Source organism: Gobio gobio (genome assembly GCF_949357685.1).
Source record: "Gobio gobio genome assembly, chromosome: 12".
Taxonomy (NCBI): domain Eukaryota; kingdom Metazoa; phylum Chordata; class Actinopteri; order Cypriniformes; family Gobionidae; genus Gobio; species Gobio gobio.
This window is the reverse complement of record NC_137105.1, coordinates 31,982,313-32,005,295: the sequence shown is the minus strand read 5'-3', so window position 1 is coordinate 32,005,295 and position 22,983 is coordinate 31,982,313. Positions and strand designations below refer to the sequence as shown.

The 22,983-nt window shown below is 36.4% G+C and overlaps 1 protein-coding gene across 4 annotated transcripts in view; it reads right to left on the bottom strand.

The window, feature by feature from the left end:
• Positions 1–17,509: 17,509 nt before the first annotated feature.
• ppp2r5a (protein phosphatase 2, regulatory subunit B', alpha isoform) overlaps positions 17,510–22,983 on the bottom strand; it is a 34,576-nt gene continuing 29,102 nt past the window's right edge. For 2 of the 4 annotated variants that reach the window (XM_079831854.1, XM_079831856.1), the window contains 5 exons: positions 22,760–22,810; positions 22,516–22,635; positions 21,746–21,873; positions 20,744–20,845; positions 17,517–20,668 (listed from right to left, as the gene is read on the bottom strand). In XM_079831854.1, the coding sequence (XP_079687980.1) occupies positions 20,452–20,668; positions 20,744–20,845; positions 21,746–21,873; positions 22,516–22,635; positions 22,760–22,810 (618 nt within the window). In that variant the 3' untranslated portion in view covers positions 17,517–20,451. Of the gene's footprint in view, positions 20,669–20,743; positions 20,846–21,745; positions 21,874–22,515; positions 22,636–22,759; positions 22,811–22,983 lie in introns of all 4 variants that reach the window. The other 2 variants (XM_079831857.1, XM_079831855.1) reach the window with 2 other exon arrangements.

Sequence of the window (22,983 nt, the reverse complement as noted above, 5' to 3'; positions counted from 1 at the left end):
CTTTCAATTGCAAGTGTATATCTCACAATTCGTACTTTATTTCTCACAATTAGCTTTTTTAGCACAATTCTAACTATTCCTCGAAATTGTGACTATCTCACAATTCTGGAGTTTATATCTCGCAATTTTTTATTTCTTGCAATTGAGGCTTTTTATCTCAAAATTCTGTCTAAGTTTATATCTCGCAATTCTGACTTTTTTTCTCGCAATTACGACTTTTCATCTCCCAATTCTGACTTTTTTCTTTCAATGGTCAGTTTATATCTTGCAATTCTTACTTTATTTCTCACAATTGTGACTTTTTATCTCCCAATTCAAACTATTTCTCGCAATTTGTGACTTTTTATCTCACAATTCATACTTTATTTCTTGCTATTGTGACTTCATCTTGCAATTCTTACTTTATTTCTTGCAATTGCCAGTTTATATCTCGCAATTCTTACTTTATTTATTGCAATTGCCAGTTTTTATCTCGCAATTCTTACTTTATTTCTCACAATTGTGACGTTTTATCTCCCAATTCAAACTATTTCTCGATATTTGTGACTTTTTATCTCACAATTCATACTTTATTTCTCGCAATTGTGACTTTTTATCTCACAGTTCTGACTTTTTTCTCACAATTGCAACTTTCTCTCACAATTCGTAATTTTTTTCTTTCAATTACGACTTTTCATCTCACAATTCTGACTTTTTTCTTTCAATTGCGAGTGTATGTCTCACAATTCTTACTTTATTTCTCACAATTATCACAATTCTAACTATTCCGTGAAATTGTGACAGAATCTCACAATTCTGGAGTTTATATCTCACAATTTTTTATTTTTTGCAATTGAGGCTTTTTATCTCACAATTCTGTCTTAGTTTATATCTCGCAATTCTGACTTTTTTCTTGCAATTACGACTTTTCATCTCACAATTCTGACTTTTTTCTTTCAATTGCGACTTTATAGCTCGCAATTCTGATTTTATTTCTCTGAATTGTGTTTTTATCTCACAATTCTGAGTTTTTTTCCCCTCAGAATTGTGACGTATTAACAGACATTCATTCAAATTAAAATGTTTATTGCACCAATATTTTGTTCCAAACATGTTTTGATAGTGACACATACCCAAGTGTGTTATATAAATGAATTGAAGTGATATGCACACACTTTTTATTAGAAGTAACAGTATTTTAATTGTTTAACAGCCAATGAACTGTCTAAGGGGCCGTTCACACAGAATGTGTTTTTGCATTCCACAGCGCTGACGTGTTTGACCTTTGCAACTTGCGCATAAAATGCACATACAGACTGACTTGTTGACGATGCAAGATGATTAACAACAAACATATGATGAATAATGTAGCCTTATATGGAAAACATGTAACCATCATATTGTGCAAGTATAACATTAATATAACAAAACAAAAAAAACTGTGCTGATTTAATACTTATTTTAAAACCCTTTAGAAGTCATGCAAAATCTAAAGCCCTTTTTCGCAAAGAGAGAAGAGTTTGAAAGAGTGGGAGAGCTTGAGGATTTGTGGAATGATTAAATAATACAAACACAGCTCACACAGCTGTGACATTCCTCTGTCACGTGAGGGACTCTGGGAGCCTCTTATATGTCTCCAACTTCAGCTTCTATCAGCATCAAAACCCCGACTCTCTTTCCATGTCAGTTGAGATTAGATGCCCTCACGTTTCAAGCGAGGACAAATCTCGGATCTGAAATTAAGCAGGCATTAAAAAATAAAAAGACTGTGACCGAGTTTATGATTTATTGAGGAGGCGGACAGAATGTTTAATAAATGATAAATTATGAGTTCACTGAGTATTTTATAACCTTTTCTTTCATCAGTGCACATCATTAATGCTCTGTTGAGTGTTTGTGTAGCAAAACCCTTACAAATCAAATATAGACATATACACACTGAATACATGCATTTACTGTCTTCAGGGCGAACTGAAATCTAAATTATATTACATTATGTTGTGAATAAGAAATGCAGAATCTATTGAGTTCTAAGATCTAAATGGCATAATTTCCTCATTTTTTGTTCAGCGCTCTAGACATCCTTTATTTATTTATATTTTGCTCATTTAAACATTTGTTGACCATTTCACAGTGTAAGGGTTTCTTCTGATGTATGTGACAGAGCCCTCCGGCCACAGGAGTCCTCGGCTCAGACTGTTACGTAACGCTGCGACTGCACTTTTACTGATGTTTCAGCATGTGCTCCAGGATCACTTTGCACTAGCCTGTTCATGCTTTCTACCTCACTTCCTGTGCAAAGATGCAAATACAAAAAACAAAAAAAACAAAAAAACACATACTCGGCTTAAATGTTTCAGTTTTTTTTTTTTATTCTTAATGACTGTGCGAATAATAGTAATAGCAGAATAATAATGATAATATTTTAATAAAGCTTAATATTAATTAATTACACTTTTCCTTAGAACATTTATTTTCATTCAATTATCAGTTTAGCTTTTTCTTAGTGGTCAAATATTGAATGGTAATAAATGTATGAGCTAAATAAATAGTTAATAATTTATAATTAATAATAACAATACATTTTATTATTATTATGATTAGTATAAACAAATAACTATTTATTTAGCTCACACATTATTCATTAAACATTTCCTTTAAAACATTTTATTTTATTCAGTTAGCATTTCATTAATAATAATAAAAATAATAATATATTTAGCTTTAAATTTGAATTTAATAATTAATATAAAAAATAAATATAAATATATTATTTATATATTATTATAATTTAATTATAAAATATTACAATTTTATTTTATTTATTCATTCATTCATTGAATTCAAATTGAATGGCAATAATAATAATATTATTAGTATCACTATTATAAACGATTAACTATTTATTTAGCTAATAATAATTTCATTAAATATTTCCTTTTTAACATTTTATTTAATTCAATTTTAATTTTATTTAATTAATAATAATAAAAATAATAATACTTATTATTATTTAGCTCATTCATTTTCAATCATATTGAACGCCAATAACAATAATAATAATAATAATAAATATATTAAGGATTGATTTAGCTCATTGTTTATTTATTCAACTCTCCTTTACAAGAGAATAATGGGCAAGTGTGACCTATCAATTAAATTTATAATTCTTTCAAAATGATGTATTTCTTCTCTTATGCAATTGCGCATTTAAAGGTGATTGTGACTGCCCAAGCTCATGTTTTATCAAAGTCAAAAACAAAAAACAAAAAAAACAATATGATTGACAGATCAGGTATCATGGTCAAATACATATTAATGAAAGGCGCTGTGCTCTAAACGACAGGGCCCTGTTTGAATGAGTTTCACCATGAGGCTCACCAACAGAACATGTTTCTGAATCAACATCCTTTGTTTTTCCTGGAACGGTCTGAAATGCCAATCCCTACCATGAGATTTTAGAATTAGTTATGACTGAAATCAACAGAAGGCACAGCAGGTGTGGTGCTGTAAATCCACTGATAATTTAGAGGAACAATTCCAAAAGCATATTTTAGTCTCATAGACAGTAGAAGGAAATCTTCAAGTGACAGTCTCTTCTTCCAATTGCCCCTTTTAACTGCAGCTTCAGGACTGTCTGTACAAACACAATTTATGGCACTATTAAAAGACCAAGTACAAAAAAGTCAAACAGTACAAATACATAAATAGACTCCAGTGAAAAAGAGATAAAAAGAGAGAGACAATAACTCATGGTTAGCCCTAAAAGTAGCTCTAAATAACTACCTGTATAGCCTACCAAATAAAGTCAGAAAATAAAGACTTGTTTAAGTGTATAATTTCCAAAACATGTCTTATTTGACGTTACCATAGGACTAAGCGGTTAATCATCATTACAAGCTGTCCAGCTGGATTTTATTACTTTTTATTACAAACAAACCTTGATGAAGCATTAAAATATCCTCTCATCTCGTTTGCTTTTGCGTCAGTGGTCTAAAGCAAAAGGTTAATTGAAAGCAATGGGGTTCCTGAGAACATCAATATAGCAACTCTGAGGGGAACGGCTGACGTCTGTGGACTCACAGGGGTCCTGACTGTCCTTCGGTCGCTACTTGACATGCAGGGAATGAGAAGCAGATCCTTGCTAATTACTCTATTTATGGCACCATAATATAGTATACAATATACAGCATCCATCCATCCATCAATCTTCTTCCGCTTATCCGGGGCCGGGTCGCGGGGGCAATATACAGCACTTTAATAAATTCATAAAATGGGCAGATGACATGACATGTAATTTTACTGTCCAAAGAGAAAATTGACAGTTTTATATATTGAACATGGACAAGATGATCAGAATGGGGAAGTAAGGTTATTTAAGTGACCTGGCATGGTTGTTGCTGCCAGATGGGCTGGTCTGAGTATTTCAGAAACTGCTGATCTACTGTAGCCTGACAAGCCAGACCCACATCAAGATGTTGGGTCTGGGAACTCCCCATTGGCAGGGCTCAATCCGAGGGGCGGAATAAATGGTTGTCAACTTTCGGCGTATCCGGTCGGCAAAACTCTGAACACATCTTCCTTTCTTAAGAATGACTTCATTGCCGTTCTTTGTTCTTTTCTCAAAGAAAAGCTTAACTCCAAGTCTTCCAGAGTCGCGGCCAAAGCCGATTCGAAAGAGCGCTGTTCGCCAGCTTCTTTGTTTACAAGTAGCACGCGGAACTCCCGCAACTCTGCCGTCATTATGTTAAGGGTTTCATTAGGGTTTTTCCAGCTCGCAACCAACGGAGAGTTGCTAGATGACCCTGGCTGCCAATTAGATTTGCTGCCGCTAGGGTGCGTCTAGATTTCTAGGCTAGATCTACTGGGATTTTCATGAAAACATCCAGTGAGCAGCAGTTCTGCGGGCGAAAATGCCTTGTTGCTGTCAGAGGTCAGAGGAGAATGACTTGTTTGAGCCGATAGAAAGGCAACAGTATCTCAAATAACCACTCGTTATAACCAAGTTATGCAGAAGAGTATCTACACAAGAGTATGAACACACAACACATTGAAGCAGATGAGCAACAGTAGCAGAAGACGCATCGGTGACACTCCTGCCAGCTAAGAACAGGAAATTGAGGCTACAATTCACACAGGCTCATCAAAATTGGACAATAGAAGATTGAAAAAACATTGCCTGATCTGATACGTTTTGATTCCTACAGCGACATTCAGATGGTAGGGTCAGATTCAGATTTTTTGCTCATTATCTCATTAGTTCGCCTTGTTATTTAAGACCTGAGTTCTCCTTAGTTCTTTGTCCATTCTCACATGTATTGAATGTGTTGTATTTCTCCATGTTCGCCTGAGTGCTAATTTTCCTTCTTCATGCACTTTTTACACGCAACCATCCCATAACAGAACAACGGACCAAAAATAACCAAAAATGGCTTTACCTGCAGCATCTCTGCTATTCCTCAGTCTGGCGTGCCTTACTGCCTACCCGGACCGTCCCACTACCCCGTGGCCATGGATGTGATGAATAAAGTTGCTGGGAGCTATTTGGAGGATTTAAATGACTTATTTGACGAGGATATAATTGACTGGTTTGGGCCAATCTCCAGCATTCCCTGCGTCCCCAGAATGCCTGCTCAGCCTCCCTCTCCCATCTCCTCAAACAGGCATTTCCTCAGCCCCGCCTTCACGGTGTCCTTCGGCCCCTCAGCATTTCCAAGACGCAGTAAGGATCTGCTTAGTGTCTTCAGGCTACAGCTCCATCCAGCTCAGAGGATCCACTGGCTCTGCCTCCAGCCTATGTGTTCAATACTCCACCTTGGCCTCTAGACTCATTGACTCCACCTTGGCTTCTCCCTCCCTCAGCTCCATCAGAAACCATCGCCCATACGGCTCCACTGGGCTCCCTTGTCCCTCCGGCTCTGCCTTGTTTGGACATCGTCCAGCCTGTGTCTTCGGGTTCACCGGTTCCACCTCGGATGTTCGTCGTTGTGGCTCCACCTCGGTCTCCAGTACCATCGGTGTTGTGTGGCCTCTCCGGCCTGTCAGCTCCACCAGTGTCTCCATTATTGGTGGCTGCATCTTCGCCGGTCATCTCCAGGATACCTACCATCAAGTCGTTGTACCCATGGCTCCTCCCGCATTCAACTCTGCCCTGGGGCCTCGTCCTGGCAGGCCACTGGACGACCACCTGGCTTCTCCTGGCTCCTCCCACCCTCCACTCCCCCATGGTCTGTATTATGTGCCCTGGACTGTTTGTGTTTTTCTGTTGCTCTATGTCCCTCAACAGAGCCCCCGCTCTCCCACCTCAGTTGGACCATTTATGGCGGAAGGATGCGCCTTTTCGGGAGGGGCGTACTGTACCGTGTATGCTCTGTTTTGTCTCAGTTTTCATTGCATTTAAGTTCTGTCTTCCCTATGCCTTTCATTTGACCCACTTTCCCAGTATGTCTGATTAGTCATTAAATTCACCTGTTCTGCTCTTTATCTCATTAGTTCTCCTTGATATTTAAGCCCTGAGTTCTTGTTTGTGCTGGATGTTGTATTTCTCCACATTCTCCTGAGTGTTATCATTAAAGACTGTTTATTTTGACTCTCCTTCGTTGTGCGCTTTTTAAATGCAACCATCACTTAACAGTTTTTATTTGTAGATGAAAATGTAAAAACTGGTTTTTATTAGGTTATCGTATCGTTTTCGTCTGTAAAAAAATGTCGTAGACGGAAAAAAATTGAAAATTATGTCAACGGAATTAACACTGATGTGCACCCAACAAATCTGCAGCAACTGTGTAATGCTTTCATGTCAATATGGACCCCAAATCTCTGATGAATGTTTCCAGCACCTTGTTGAATCTATGCAACGAGACGCTGTGTTATAGTATTGACCAGTGCTTGAAGTGGAAAAAATAAAGTGCCGGTACTCACCAGAGGGGGCGGGGCTTTGTTGGGGGCGTGGTTATGGGGGGATTGTTTAGTCAATAATTCATGACGGTCCGTATTTTAAAGCTCTTTCTAACTTGTTCTCAGCCTTAGAACTAACATATAGTTCTTGTAATTGTATAACTATATCATTTGTTACAATAAGGGTTTATTTACAAAGCAAGACCATTGACGGCACCTCATTAGGCTACAATGCAGGCCAATGTTCACTTTTGTCTTTCTTTTTTCTAATCAAATAGCAACACAGTTAGAAACTATAGCTGGGTCATTCCTGGTATGCGGTAACATTTTGGCTTCATAAATGTTTGAAAAAAAGTACATGATTTTCATGTTTTTAGCATTTTACCAAAATGGTGACATGTTTAACTAGTCGGAATACATATTGGTCAAGCTCAGGGACTAAAAAAATAATAGTTATGGGTAGATTCATTGTTCAGACACGGGCCGTGAAGGTGTTCCACCCTGTTAGGGACATACATAGTTATCACAAAATGTTAATAATGTAAATGTTAAACAATAACACATTTTTCTTGGATAGTATATGTCCCTTATGCCATCATGGTATTTTTTTAAATTCTTACAAACAATAACAAAACTATTATTGATGAATAGAATGTCTTGATTATTAAGAACAGGTACTTTTTGTACCCATTTTTGCCAACAGGATGGTAAATAATAGAAAAATGTGTTCAAAAACATATATTGTATATGCTGTTAATGATCCTCACCTTCCAAAATAAAACATAAGTATGCAAAACTTTTAACGTTGCTGTCAAATTATTATTTAAAAATGACTCGCCTAACAGGGTGGAAGACCATAACAGTGGATGAGTTTTCCGTCATTGTCCTGCATGATTTGCCATCAGTAATGTGTGGCACTGCACCTATTTAACATGGTTTTATATATAATATTTATAAATGCATATATGTGTTTATAGAATTTGCACTATACACAAAATACGATTTATTCTATTAGAATTTCCACCCTGTTAGGTTTATAGATCTAACAGGGCGGAATCAACAGGGTGGAAAATTTTAAGATAAGTTAGCCGTAGCTCTTTGAGGGATAAACGTTTAGCTAGCTAACCTTCTACAGATAAACAGAACTTTTATAACTATGTCAGATATGTTTTAACATTTTTTTGACCGGACAAACATTCTTCGTAACAGAGCCTAACAGGGTGGAACTTTAAGAGTGGGACAAGCAGGATAACATTTTAAAAACTAAAAAAAAGGTAGAGGTGAGAGTTGAAGCTTACTTAATTTTGTACGGTTGAATTCCAGCAGGAAAAACTAATTATGTAATTTCCTGAAAATTGTCTCAATGAAATTGTGGTCTTTTTTGGAAGTCGAGAAATACATACTAACAGGGTGGAAGATGACTTCAGGGACACAGTAAATGAAGACAATTGTAAAAAAATAACTATAGTTTCACATGATTTATATGTATAACTAGAGGTAGTTTAGCCTATTCTATAACATAATATAAAAATATTTTGAGATTTTTATCATTTCATAGTTTATAGTTCTTGTGGAAGTTGATTACTTTGCACTGAGGACATGATACAATTGAATGCATATATCAATAAAAAAGGTGTGTAAAATACAAAATAGTATTTTTAATACCTATTATATCTGTTTAAGTGATAAAGAAGACCTACATTTATAATTTAAGCCATTTCTTATGTGACTCATTTTATAGAAAATATGAGTAAGTAAATCATAAAGACAGAAAAGTCACTGTATAACAGGAACGACCCAACTACAACATGCGGCTGTTGTCATCGGTAGAAGTGGTGCCACTCTCGTCCTCGTCACCACTTGTGACCGCGACACAAGTGCTTTGTATTTTAACCATAGATTTTAAACGAGCAGCTATGGTTGCACGTTTCACACACCCTCTCCGGACCACTTTGAGTTGTTGACGCTGACAGCGGCAAAAGCAACGCATGCGCTTTTCACTTGTAAAACTCAAGGGTGTATGGGTAATGTAGTCTCTGCTCGCAAATGAGCGTACCGGTACGCTAAAAGCACGTTCTGGGTGCACGGAGAGTTGGCGGTACGCTCAAGAGCTATATTTGGAAGTGGCGGTACTGAGTACCGGCGCGTACCGGCCCACTTAAAGCACTGGTATTGACACTTTGGTAATGCCTCTGCATGATTGGACTGATTTCACACATGTGCTTTGGACGCAATAGCAAAATGGGACGTCATAGGCGGGTTACATCATGAACAGGAGGCATAAAAGCACATCCGCAATGACCAATGTTAGCGTCAAAGTAGCCGAAGCAAGTCGATCACAGGGAGGCAGGAAGAATGGCAAGGCGACACAGGTTTCCTGGTTCCCTTCTCAGGGAACAAGGGTTATAGTCGTAACTTGAGACGTTCCCTTATGAGGGAACTTGCGCTGCATCATAGTATTGACGCTTTGGCAATGATAATATCCAAACCACCATGCTTATAAGTGCCTGTATGTGTGAATACTGTGAGCACAACTAAGACAGGTGCACCTGTGAACCTGGGGCAGAGCCCAAGTCCAAATTGTAAAAACTAACAAATGTGTGCGGAGAGGACCAGTCCGCCACATCACATCTTGCAAGAACACAAGGTTCAGCTTCTCCTGGTCTTTATCTCTGAAAGAAGGTGGGCAAAAGGCTTGCAAGATTATAGGCCATGGCACATTGGTAGGCAGCTTAGGGACATAGTCCGGTCTAGGGTATGAGAATGTCTTAACCATCCCCGGTGCAAACTCAAGGTATGTAGGGGACACCGACAGGCCCTGGAGGTCTCCTACTCTTTTAAGAGACGTGATCGCAAGAAAGGAACATTGGTTTTAGAGTCAGAAACTTTTCTGGAACAGTCTCAATTGGCTCAAAAGGAGCCGATAGACTTTCTAACACAATGGCCAGGTCGTAGGCCGGTACTCTAGTGCAGCTTGCAGGCCTCAGCCTCAAGGAACCACAGAAGAAATGTGCCACCAACGGGTTTCTATCCAGGGATCCACCACCCAAAGGGACATGCTAGGCAGCTATAGCCGCCACATACACCTTTATTAAGTGAAAATCCTCCACTTCAATGCATACAGTTTCCTTGTGGGGAGAGCTCTGGAGTGAAGTATGGTCTCAACAACCTAAATTGAGAGACATGAGTCTAGGAACTCAGAGGCCATACCAACAGCCTCCATAACTATGGGTGGGGGTGAAAGATTGAGCCCCCTGCCTGAGACAGAAGGTCCCTCGTGACCGGAATCTCCAGGGGAGAGCAGTTAAGAAGGGACACAAAATCCGAGAATAATAGTCAGGCCAGCCAGAATGATGCTACTAGTGGTAGACTGATTCTGTCCCGGCGGACTCTCTCTCTCCAGAACTCCCGGGAGCAGAGCAATGGGGTTAAAGCATACAGACATAGGCTCGGCCAGGTTTTGGCAATCTCTTGAGTATATATCATTGAATATTTTGCAACTCAGGACCCCAAAAGGAGGTAAATAAAATATTTTTCAATATTTTTAATGAATACATGTTTTTATTTTGATGGTAGTTTTTCAGTCCTATTGTGAATAATAATCACAAACAATAATAATAATAATAATGAACAAAAATATTTTATTTTGAGCATTAATACTCAATTATGACTAATTATGAGCATTATTAAGTTTAATATAAAAAATAACTTTAAAATAAATTTTAAAAAGTGTCAGGATGGCATAATACATTGACACGTCCTGCTGTGCAACATGAAAAAAAATATTTAAAACTATTTGTAATGTACTAATTGTTTATAATAATGTATAACTAATTGAGGGAGTAAATGGAATATATGTACTTAACTCAATTGTCACATTACACATGTTGATTACATGTGGGGGAAAAGAAAAGTTATAGCATTTAAAAAAAAAATATGTCAAAGAGTTTCATTTATGTTGTGTCTCTAGACGAGCATCTTTAGTTAATTTAATTTAACTGCACAAAGCTAGAATAGTCATTGTGGAGAATCATCCACATCACTGGCTGCCATAAGGTGGCCAGTCAACCTTTAAAGTATACGTTTTTGAGCCAGTATGTGTCACTGTTACTGCTGCAGTCATCTCGAGTGTGAGATGACCTAGAACTGCAGCCTCCGGTATTACAGGAATATACTATTGAGAGTGAGATATTCACTCAACTCAGAGCTGCAGAGTATCATTATTTTGTTTTGGTGAGGTGTTGATCTAAAACGAATAGTGTCTTTACCAGAGATGGTCTTAAAGCGGCTTTGCTATGACTGCTTTCCTGAAACCCCATCATGTGGACACAAGAGCAGGTTTGAGACGCCACCTTCTGGACAATTTTAGATAACAAAAATATGGAGATACAGGTCTTTATAAAGACTCTACACTGGGTAAACATTGAGGAATGAGAAATGTCACATACAGTACCACAGATCATAAAGTGGTTAGACATACAGTATTTCTCATGCAATTAAAAAATGTTCTCAAGTGATTAGATATTTTAGACAAAACAATGTCTGATGGTTGTGACGGATTCATGCGATTTTTAAATTTCAGTTTAAAAAAAAATGGGACAGGTTTTGACTATTCCGGGAAAGTCACTTATGATCAGGCTCATGAAGGACATACATGTCCCTTTTGGGATTTCAAATAGCAGAGAAACTCCACGTCAAAGGCTATTTTATAATATCATTTTTTGATTTTTTGCACATTTTGTAATCTGGTATATCATCTATGGCTCTTAAATTTTTTTTTTAAGTTTTCAGTCATTTTGATTTCCGGGCAAAAACAATATAAATAAATAAATGTATTTTTTTTTTAATTGTATAAATACTTTAAAAATAATGCTTGTATCTCTTTATATAAATATAAGACAACATCAGTAAATTATGAACTAGCTTTTCTGCATCAGCCGTAGCTTAGCAATGTTTCTGAGGGGAAGAAGGCTGTTTTTGTAACATATGAAATATGATTTTCGAAAGATAAGTTGCTGTCTAATATAACACCCAGGTCTTTAACCGAAGAGGACGAAGTAACAGTACATCCTTCTATATTATATGCAGATTGTATTCTAAGACATTCTGTGTACAGGTGTTCGGCCCAATGAGTAATACCTCTGTCTAATCTGAGTTTAATAGAAGAAAATTACAGATCATCCAATGTTTTATATGTTTAAAACACTCTGTCAATTTGGATGATTTAGAGATTTTAAATATATAACTGAGTATCATCGGCATAACAGTGTAAAATAAAAGAAGGAAACACAATGCATAAAGAGCCGGGGGTGTCCAAATTTTTCTTATTTCGGAAGCAACAGAAAATACTTACATGTTTCCCGGAAGACAAATTAAGTACAATTTACCTTGATCTTCAAATTCAAAAAGTTTTCACCCCCCCGGCTCTTAATGCATCGTGTTTCCTTCTGGAGCATCAGTGAATGTTTCAACCTTTTTTAATAGTTGTGTTGATCCCTGAATTGTCTTCAGTGTGAAAAGATGGATATCAAAATCATACAGTCACTTGTGGACTATATGTAAACATCTTTTATGTAAAATATCGTATTCAGGACAGTACTAAATAAATAATATGCTTTTTGAATGATCCAACTTATTTTGTTAAAATTATTCACATTTTCACAGATTTTGCAATGGGTGTGTATGGCCAAAGGTGTATACAATCAAGCACTAGGCATGCAGACGCTTCTACAAACATTTGTGAAAGAATGGGTCACTCTTAGTAGCTGAGTGAATTCAAGCGTGGTACTGTGATAGGTTGCCACCTGTGCAATAAGTCCATTCGTGAAATTTCCTCACAACTGAATATTCCACGGTCAACTGTTAGTGGTATTACCATGAAGTGGTAGGCCATGTAAAATCACAGAGCGGGGTCAGCGCACGCTGAGGCGCACAGTGTGCAGAAGTCGCCAACACAATAGTCAATAGCTACAGACCTCCAAAGTCAATAGCTACAGACCTCCAAACTTTGTGTGGCCTTCAGATTAGCTCAAGAACAGTGCGTAGAGAGCTTCATGGAATGGGTTTCCATGGCCGAGCAGCTGCATCCAAGCCCTAACCCCCTCGAGTCGGCGGTCGCTTTTTTTCTTATCAGTGCCAAAGAGACTCAAATAACTCTCAAAGTTTTTTTTATCATTCAGGCAAGTGTTATACATCATTATAATCTGTGAAGTTTCTATTTTGTTTGTGTACAGTCACAATAAAAACAAAATGTTGTGCTTTTCGCAAAATAAAGAAAACAAACATGATGCGCGATCTGCAGCCTCACTGTCAAAGACGTTCATTCAGATAGTCTTCAGAAAAGGAACTCTAGCTTAGTGAATACTTGTCCTACAAACATGAAACATATGTTTAAAGAAACGTTGAAATGTCAGGTTTTAAATAATGTAAACCAAATCGAAAAGAAATATTCTGTGTTTATGTAATCTGTTTGAAAACAGAGAGATGTCAGTCGTTCCTGAGCCTCTCATTATCCGCTAATGCGACCATACCCATGGAGCGCGCATTCTATTGAGATTCAAATACTGAGGCGATCCAGAGTTAGCCTGGTCTTACCAAGCTCTCGTACATTTCATTTGTACAGAGAGTCTGGCCACACACCATTGACAAGCGTTTACTTCCTTGAAGGCGGTTACTGAAGTTTGAAGTTTAAAACTATTGGATCTACCCAGAGCCACTCTGGATCTGCCATAACCAATCGCTAACGTTTGGTCGTGGCGTATGTCATGTAAACTGTGCAGATTGTGCATGCCACCTCAGTGATAAAACCTAAAACGTGTGCATTCGGATTGTGATTTATTCACGGTGGAGGGGAGTTTTGTGATCGGGAACGCACTGCTCACGTGGTCTGTAACATATGCTGTAAATAAAATGTCAGATGCTTGGTGTGATAAGAATAAATGCTGCTGTAAATAACGGCCCAATTCAAATGTTTACGTACTTTTATTTAAATTTTTTGAGCGTGGATGAAATATATTGCTCTTGTAAATACTTGCCAGAATTTAAAGAAATACAAGTCTAGAAATGTATCCAAATTACTGCAAAGCGCAACCGCACAGTGCTCTGCAGTGGTCAAAAGGACAAAAAACTTGTGACGTTCCCTTACGAGGGAACTTGCGCTGCAGAAAAAGTGGTCAAAAAAGTGCATTTTGAAGTGATATATTCTTGAAAACTCAGAGATGTGGATTCGGACAGCAATTCAATTACCACACGACCTTGGTGTTTGTTCAATCACTGACTAGCCACTGTAAATGATGACAATACCTTCCGACCCCACGAGAAACAATTACCGCCCGAACAGGGCTTCAGCCAACTCCTTCACCACTAATGGAGCGAGCTGGAAAATCCAACTTTTCCCGAACCCTCTGGGGAGGAGGGCCACAACATCATGGCCACCAACAAAACTCAGCAAAGATTGTTCTTGCACCGGCTTTTACTTCTGGATATTCGGCATTGGTGCCACAACGGAATGAATGGCTTTGCATCTTTCTCCGCCGCCATTATTGAACTACAACTCAAACTAGCGCACAACATCAACATTATTGTTCTCAGCCACTCCCTCTGTTCGCTGATTGGACCGGTAAAAATATGTTAGGAGAAAACCTAAGAATATACCGCAGTCCCAGAGAGTACTAAAGGAAAATGAAAATTGTAGATTGTACCACTAAAATTGTTGTTTTAATAAATTGGTTTAATAAATCATAAATTGTTGTGGCAGATAATTTAGCTTGTTTTAAGCAAAAACTCACTTCATTTGGATTTTTCCCCCCAGAAATTTCACTCATCTAGTAAATGAATCTTGATTTAAGAATTTTAGATATTTGGACTGGAAACAAGGAAAAAATACTAAATAAGGAGAACCTTCCAGAAGAACAACCATTTCTGCAGCACTCCAACAATCAGGCCTGTATTGTAGAGTGGCCAGACTTGAACCCGACTGAACATCTCTGGAGAGATCTGAAAATGGCTGTGCACCGACGCTCCCCATTCAACTTGATGGAGCTTGAGAGGTCCTGCAAAGAAGAATGGGAGAAACTGCCCAAAAATAGGTGTGCCAAGCTTGTAGCATCATATGCAAAAAGACTTGAGGCTGTAATTGGTGCCTAAGGTGCTTCAACAAAGTTTTGAGCAAAGGCTGTGAATACTTAAGTACATGTGATTTTTTTTCCCTTTTTTTTTATTTATAAATTTGCAAAGATTTCAAACAAAGTTTGAAAATGTTTTGTAGAATTTTGAGGAAAATAAGGAATTTAATAAAATTTTTGTAACATAAAATGTGGAAAAAGTGAAGCGCTGTGAATACTTTCTGGATGCACTGTGTATATAGTGTATTTATATATAAAATTTGTAATTATTTAAAAAAAATCAGCTGCTCATCATCAGAGGATGACATTTAGTGTGTTATATTTGTAATGAATTAATCTCTCGCTGCTAACTGACCTTTATTTCAAAGTCTCCATGATTAAAGCAGCTCATCGCTTCCACCATCCGTCATGACAATAACTTACAGATCATTAAAAGAGCCAGTCGCTTCCGTGCATAAACAACCTTTCACGCCTTGCACTATTGTAGAGGACTGAACAACACAGAAAATCAAAATGTAAAGATTATTTGAAATTCCCTTGACATATAATTTCACATATGCTAACACTGAACCAGCACTTGGACCACAAGTGAAGATAGGCTGCTGGTTTAAATAAATGGAATTTACAAATCAATTATCAGATAACTGAAAAATGACAAGTAAATGTTTTCCATGAAGCTAAAAAGACTGCACAAATGCTTGTCTAATGTAGAAACACCTTTAGTGTAGAACTATATTCTGTAAAGAACTTTTTAATAAAATGAAGTTTGTTTTTCCAGAGCAGCAACGGAGTTGTGCAAGTGTTTTTGTTTGTTCCCTGCATTTCGGCGACGATGGTTTATAAACAAGGCCAAGTTCGATGCCGGATTTGTAGGTCGTCTAATGCTGAAAGATGGAGCAGTCTCAGCGATTAAGGTTCACGGTCATGCATTGGAAGCAGGCGGTGAGTAAAACTGCTTCAAATGTCTTTGTGTTGTTAGCTATCGACACGTACATTCAAATGCACTACTATTCCATTGTTTTTCTATGTAAACATGCACTAGTCTGACGTGCAAAACCGTTCCGATTGCTACTGCTAACGTTAAATCGCATACAATAGTACATAAACCAAATTATGAGTGTCCTCATAAACCATGAGTCACAGAAATGTTGTAAAACTCGCGCATGACAAGGCGCTAAGCAAATATATACAGTTACAGTACATACCACATAGAGACGACCACGTCAGGAGCGAATGATTTCAATGTTAAGTCAATAGAAAGGCTGGAGGCCCTGCGGCGCGATGGACGTGATTCCGCCTCATTCGTGCGTCCAGTTTGCGCGAATGCCGCAAATTTTCCGCAAATTGAGCATCTTGCGCGAGTGGTGCTTTTTGTGCATTCACGCGTTTGAAGCGAATTCGTGTTTGACGCCCAGGTTGAAAATGTTTAACTTTGGCGTCAATTTGCGTGGCGTTAACCAATCAGGAGCCTGCTTGCTGCGGTCACGTAGTAAAGTGACGTGATGAGAAACCCTGCATAATTTAAAAATACTACTATTGTGTCAAAAAATTTAGTTTTAAGACTTTTTCAGGTGAGAATGTAGTTGTTTAAAGCTCAAATCTGTGGTTTATTTATAAAGAGAGAGCCTATTTAAAAAAATAATCTTGCGTTTTTGGAGTTGTGAGATCCAGGCGATCACCGGGCATGAAAATGAAAAGAGGCAGAGTGGTGTTTTATAGCCTATTTCTCCTGGAGCGCCTTACACGCAGCTTTCAGACACTCTCAACGCAATAGCTGCGCACACTTGTAATTCTTTAGCTCCGCCCACACAATACGCCTCCAGCCGCTCGGCTTTATTCGGAAAGACTCGGTACAGCGTATCTTTCTTGTATAAATATAATAAAACTAAAGACTTTTCGGAGATATGAAGGATGCAGTACTACTCTATAGGTACTCAAGATTGCCTGAAACTGAGTGTATTTATAAAACATTTAGTAGTTGTCAGTTAATTATTTTGGAGCTTTTTTTCATATTCTTCAAAATATTTCCTATTGTGTTCAGAAGAAGAAAGAAATTCATGCAAGTTTGGAACAACTCAAGGTTGAGTAAATGACGACAGAATTTTCATTTTTGAAATTCATTCAGTAACTAAACAACAGAAGTCTTTATAAGGGAGTCATTGAATCATTCATTCAAACCATTAAAAAATATATATTAATTCAAATTAATTAAAGTATTTTTTTTAAATAGTTTGCAGCAATTAACTCTTTGTCAGAACCTATAGTAAAATGCATGTTATTTTGTTTAGTTGTCTATTATGAATCATTGGAGAAGAATTGAGATTGTGAAAAAAAAAAACCTTGATTTATCCAGGATTGTGCAGCTCTACGATCTACTGTTGCATCACTGAAATAATTGTGTTATGTTTGGTGACTGCACTCATTAATGGCCAAGAGAGAAGAGTCCCACAGTAAATGATGAAGTGAAGGAGAGAGAAACAAGAGAGACCACCGCATACAGACCACTAATATGACATGTAAAAATAAACAGCAGCCTTGCATTTTAATGCAGGATAGCACATTACAACAAGGTTACTTTACACATTCTCTTTGCTTTTATAACATGAGAACCTATAATAACATACTGCATAGCAATGAGAACATATTTGGTTGAAGCAAAAGAAAAAAATAATGTTGAATGATGGAATGTCAGTGAGTCTCATTTATAATATTGTTTATCTATAGGTTCTTTAAATATTAGGAATTATTCTATTTTGGGAGAAAAAAAAAACACTGTCATCATTCATATTCACTGTCATATTATATGTGGGGAGTGTTAGTTATCCCTGAGTCAAGTTAGAACTACTATCGTCTTGTTTTAATCCCAACATGAAAATGCATAGCCAGTGGACTGAAACGATCCAGAACAAAAAGAGTTTTTAATAAAATCTAGAATTTAAAGATGTTGCATTTATAATGCAAAAGCTGGTATTATGAGGAAGACAAATGAAACTTCCACAAAAAGAATAAGAAAAGATGATAAACAGATGCAAGATGCAGATTTCATGCATCAGGCAGATTCAGCTTGAATTGGAAGAAACAATGAATGTTCTCACAATTGGTTCACTACATTTGTGCTTCCTTAAATAGCAGGCGTTTCACTTTTTTGCATTTCTAAGGCTAATTTTTGACAGGGAGTATAACTTGTGTATCATGTGAACTATAGGCATCAAACATTAATATTCAGCTCAGGTGACATTTAATGGTAGCAAATTTCAAACGCACAATTCATGGTAGTGTTTACTTTTTGGTAACATTGGTAACACTTTACTTAAAATCTTTGTATATTGCATTATAAAAGTATTTTCAATGCATTAATTATGTAATGTAATGTACCTTATAATGCATTGTATGGTCTCATGAATATTGTAACCAGTTACAATACTTTATAATATTTATCTATTCATTGTTACACCTTTAGAAAGTATAATGCATTACTACATATAATTAAAATGCATTTTAACTTTGGTTACATTTACTTATGAAAATATGCAATGCATTATAATGTACATTATGAATACTTTTATAATGAATTATACATAAAGACTTAAACTAAAGTGTTCCCCACTTCGACTAACAATAAGCAATTTTTTTACATCATTAACCTGTTCACAGTGCATTAACGTTAACATATACAATTTTTGATCTTAAAAATGTGTTAGTAAATGTTGAGATTATCATTAATCAAACCTTATTGTAAAGTGTGACCAATAAATTAATTCAAGACATTTTCTCTGATAATATAACAAATAGTATTATATTATTCTTTTCATATCATTTTTTATTTTGATTAATATAGTATACAGTTTTTCTTTTGCTGTACATTTAAAAACAAGACAAAAGTACTGATTAAAAGTGCAGTCACATTAGCAAAATTTCATAGACAAAAAAGGTCCATAGTCTATGGTAAATATTGTAATTTTTAAAACCAAGCAGCTTTCTGTTGGTCAACTTGAAATCATTGTGGGGAAATCATTCGTCCTCACACAAAATTTCCAGTTCCTATTGAAATGACAGAATTTCGCAAATTAAAAATTTGTTGCGTAAATGTGACCACACCTTAAAAGGTACACCATATAACTTTTTTTGTTCAAAATGAGTAATGAAGTCAATATATCATATATCCTTCTTCCAAAACATTTAGTCGGATTCACTATGGCAAGTCTATTAAAAGTGTTTATATTTTTAAACCTGGCAAAATGGTTTTCGCGGGAAATTGCGTACATGCATCACTCGCCCGTGGGTCTCGTCACATCTGTAAATAAGGAAAAGTTTAGTTTAGTTTAGTTGCAGAGTAGTTTAGTTGAGAAAACTTGACATGGAGCAGCTAAATCTCCAACCTCTGGGGAATCACCCGTTTTAAACAAACGGCAAACAGAGGAGAGTCTGCTGGCAAAAAGAGAACGTGACAGAGCTAGTAATGAAACATGAATCAACATAGGCTTGGCTTTTCGGAGATGGCGAGAACTGAGGGATTTTAAATGTTGTAAAAGCGACAGAGATGGCATTTTTATTACTCAACATGTGAGTAAGGTATTTTATTTAACAGATAAATTGCCATACGTAGCTTTCTAACAGAGTTCACTGTAAAGCATTATCTATTGTGAAAGATCATTTCATTATGGTTGTTGTAGCGTTGTGATGGAATAGATTTTTAAGGAAGTCCTGTACCTATCAAGTTTAGCTACAGTTACGTCTTAAGCTGAGAGATCCTTTCCATCTAAACTTGTTAAATCTCTTAAAACCCCGGGTATACTTAAATTTCCGCGTCTGGACGCATCTCGTGCGCAGTTGTGTCCGCACAGCTTTCAAAGTATACTCAACCGCGGATGAGTATGGTTGGCCGAGTTGCAAACATGCGCAGTATAATTGTTGTGACTCTGCTGACTTTCTGGTGCATGCGCTGTTGTAATCTCGTGAACCCTCCTGGTGACGAAAATTGCGTCACGCGGATGGTGCACGAACGCGGAGGGCTGTAGTATGCTTTGGGCTTAAGCCTAGTAGTGAATGTTTAATGAGCAGTAGGATTTAACTATACTTCTTCTGCAAAATGCAGAGTTTTGATTTTTAACCACTAGAGGGATAAAAGTTACATAGTGTACCTTTAAGAAAATATTTGTTTTCTGAAGTGTAGGTGAAAATCTTACATCTTTGATTAGACAAAAAAATATATAATTTACTATAACCACACTTTACATCCAAAATAGACTTACATACATAAAATATATTATGATTTACCAGGAGAAAATAGCATTTTGATTTAGTTTTACATAGGCTTTCGGGGGAAAGTTCTTGTTTAAAAATGTAAAGATTATTGCTCAAGGTCCATATCCTTTACTGCTCTCTAGATTGGTTTACATTTGTAAACCAGCAAAATACTGAGTAAAGAAAGATAAAAAGAAAGAGGGCAGTGTCATTTGGCCCAGGTGTCGCTCACACTTCTGTCAGCAATGGCTGCTGCTTTGTTTTCATCCTTATCATGAAGGTTGTTGTTGTTGTTGTTGTTGTTATTGTTGCTGTAGGTGAACTGCATCTCATGCCTGTTATTCTGGATTGCTGATGTCTCTTGCAGTCTTAGTTCATCCAGCTTCCTCCACAGTTCTTCACGTTCCTGCTCTTTCTTCTTCTCTCTGACGACAGAAGTCATGGCAATCATGAGCAGTGTCATTTTAAACAAAACGCAAAGAGCAAAGACGTATTCTTACCGCTGTCTGTCAGATTTGTATGAGGCTGTCAGTTCATCAAACAGTTTGCTGTTCATCTCCATCAGTGTTTTTAATACATTGTACACCAGGGCCACGATCGTCCTGAGACAATGTAGAGATAAAGTGTTTACAACACACCTGTACTGTATGTCATTTCTTTACTGTGAGACTTTGAAAATAAATGTACATGTGGAATTTACGGTTCTAATCATTTGAAGGCTTTCATAGTAAATTGAGCAAATAAAATCTCTACAGTGGGAATACAAATATCTGTCAATTTAATCCACATGTACATTTATTTTCAAACAGCAAAAGAAGTTAATCATTGTATTTAGCAGACAATGTTATAAAAAAAAAATCCTTCAAATAAATGCTATATAGTCATTTAAAACCTGCTGTTTTTACAGATCTTTTTAATAAATGCAGCCTAGGTGAGTACTTCTTTCAAAAACATAACAAAAATTACAAAAACACCAAACTTATGAATTATTATATAATTTCTGGTCAACAGAAAAAAAAAGACAGTTCAGGTTTGGAATGTCACTAAAGGTAAACAATGATATAGTTTTCATGGTAACACTTTACAATAGTTAACATGAATCATGCAAATAATTTCTAAAGCATTTATTAATCTTAGTTAATGTAGATAACACTATTTCCTAATTTATTATTAAAAACAAAAGTTGTTTCTGTAAATATTATTTCATGGGCCTGAGCTGAGCTGACACTAATAGTTGTATTTTTATTAACCAACATAAATATGAATGAACAGTTTTTATTAATATTAACTAACAAATACTATAACAAATGAATTGCTCTTTGTTTATTAATGTTAGTTAATGCGTTAACTAACATTATGCAATGAAACATTTCTGTAAAGCCATACTTTACTATTCCTATATATCCCTTATATATTTCATTTATACTTTTGATCCCAATCTGTGCCAGTGTTCAAATGACAACAGCAAAGATCAAGTAAAAAAAAAAAAATCCCAAACATACGGGTTCCAGTGTTCTTTGGAGATCCGGTACAAGTTTCCAAACATGATGGGAAGGATTTTGGCATTATTCTCCTCGATTAGACTCAAAATGTACTCATTGTTCCAGTAGTACAGTGCTCGTTCTGCTACCTGCAAATACCAGACAGCCAGATTAAAAACAGGAGCCAATAATTTGTGTTGAAATGTACAGCTGTCAAAAGATGTTTTTTTAAAGAAATTAATACTTCTATTAAGCAAGGACACATTAAATTGATCAAAAGTGACAGTACATAGTATTTATTTTAAATATAAATCTTTTGTAACATTATAAAAGTGTTCTTTTGAACTATTATTCATCAAATAATCCTAAAAACGGTTTCCATATGGTTTTAAAAAATAATAATTTAGCAGTTGATAAGAAATGTTTCTTAGAATGATATTTGAAGGATCATGTGACACTGAAAAAAAGTAAAAAAAAAAAAAAAAGGTTTCACAATATTACCGTTTTTGCTATATTTTTGATCAAATAAATGCAGCCTTGTTGAGCATAAAGGCTGGAATACACTACATGACTTTTGCCCAGATTTACAGTCAGAGCCAGTCTACAGATTTGAGTTGACAGATTTCACATAAAATAGTGCAGTATATGATGATCACCGACTCTGATTTTTTTTTTACTTCAAAGTTTGATTCCATCCAGTCAGAGGATATCAACAAGTTTTTCCCTACATACATAGTGTGATAAATTGGACAGGTCAGCCGACAGACCCTGATCAAAATCTTACACTGTACCTGAAAATGAGGGCTGGCTACACATTTAGAGATTTGCTTAAATAAAGGCTCCTGAATCTTCTTGAACTGAGTGGGTTCAATAACATCCAGGATCTCTTCAACTTCCCCTAGAAACATGACCTAAATAAAGCAGAGAGACAGAACCCAGGAACTTATCAGACATGTAATTCAGCAAACATACACTGTTGTGCATTCATTACTGTCTGTAATTATTGTTTTCAAGTCAGTTATCAGACGGGCTTACCTCTTTCTGACTACATGTCTTGGGCCAAATTTTCAAAAGGCCACGAACCACCTGATGGAAAACAGAGAGGATCAGATAAATTTAGCAATCCTGATTATAGGTTTTAAATAATTTTCTTAGTATTATTTTAAATATATGCTCTATACTTGGAAACTACGTGTCATTTAACCTGTCCTCAGCATGAGGTCACAATGTAAAACGGCCAAACAAAGTGTTTAAAAATG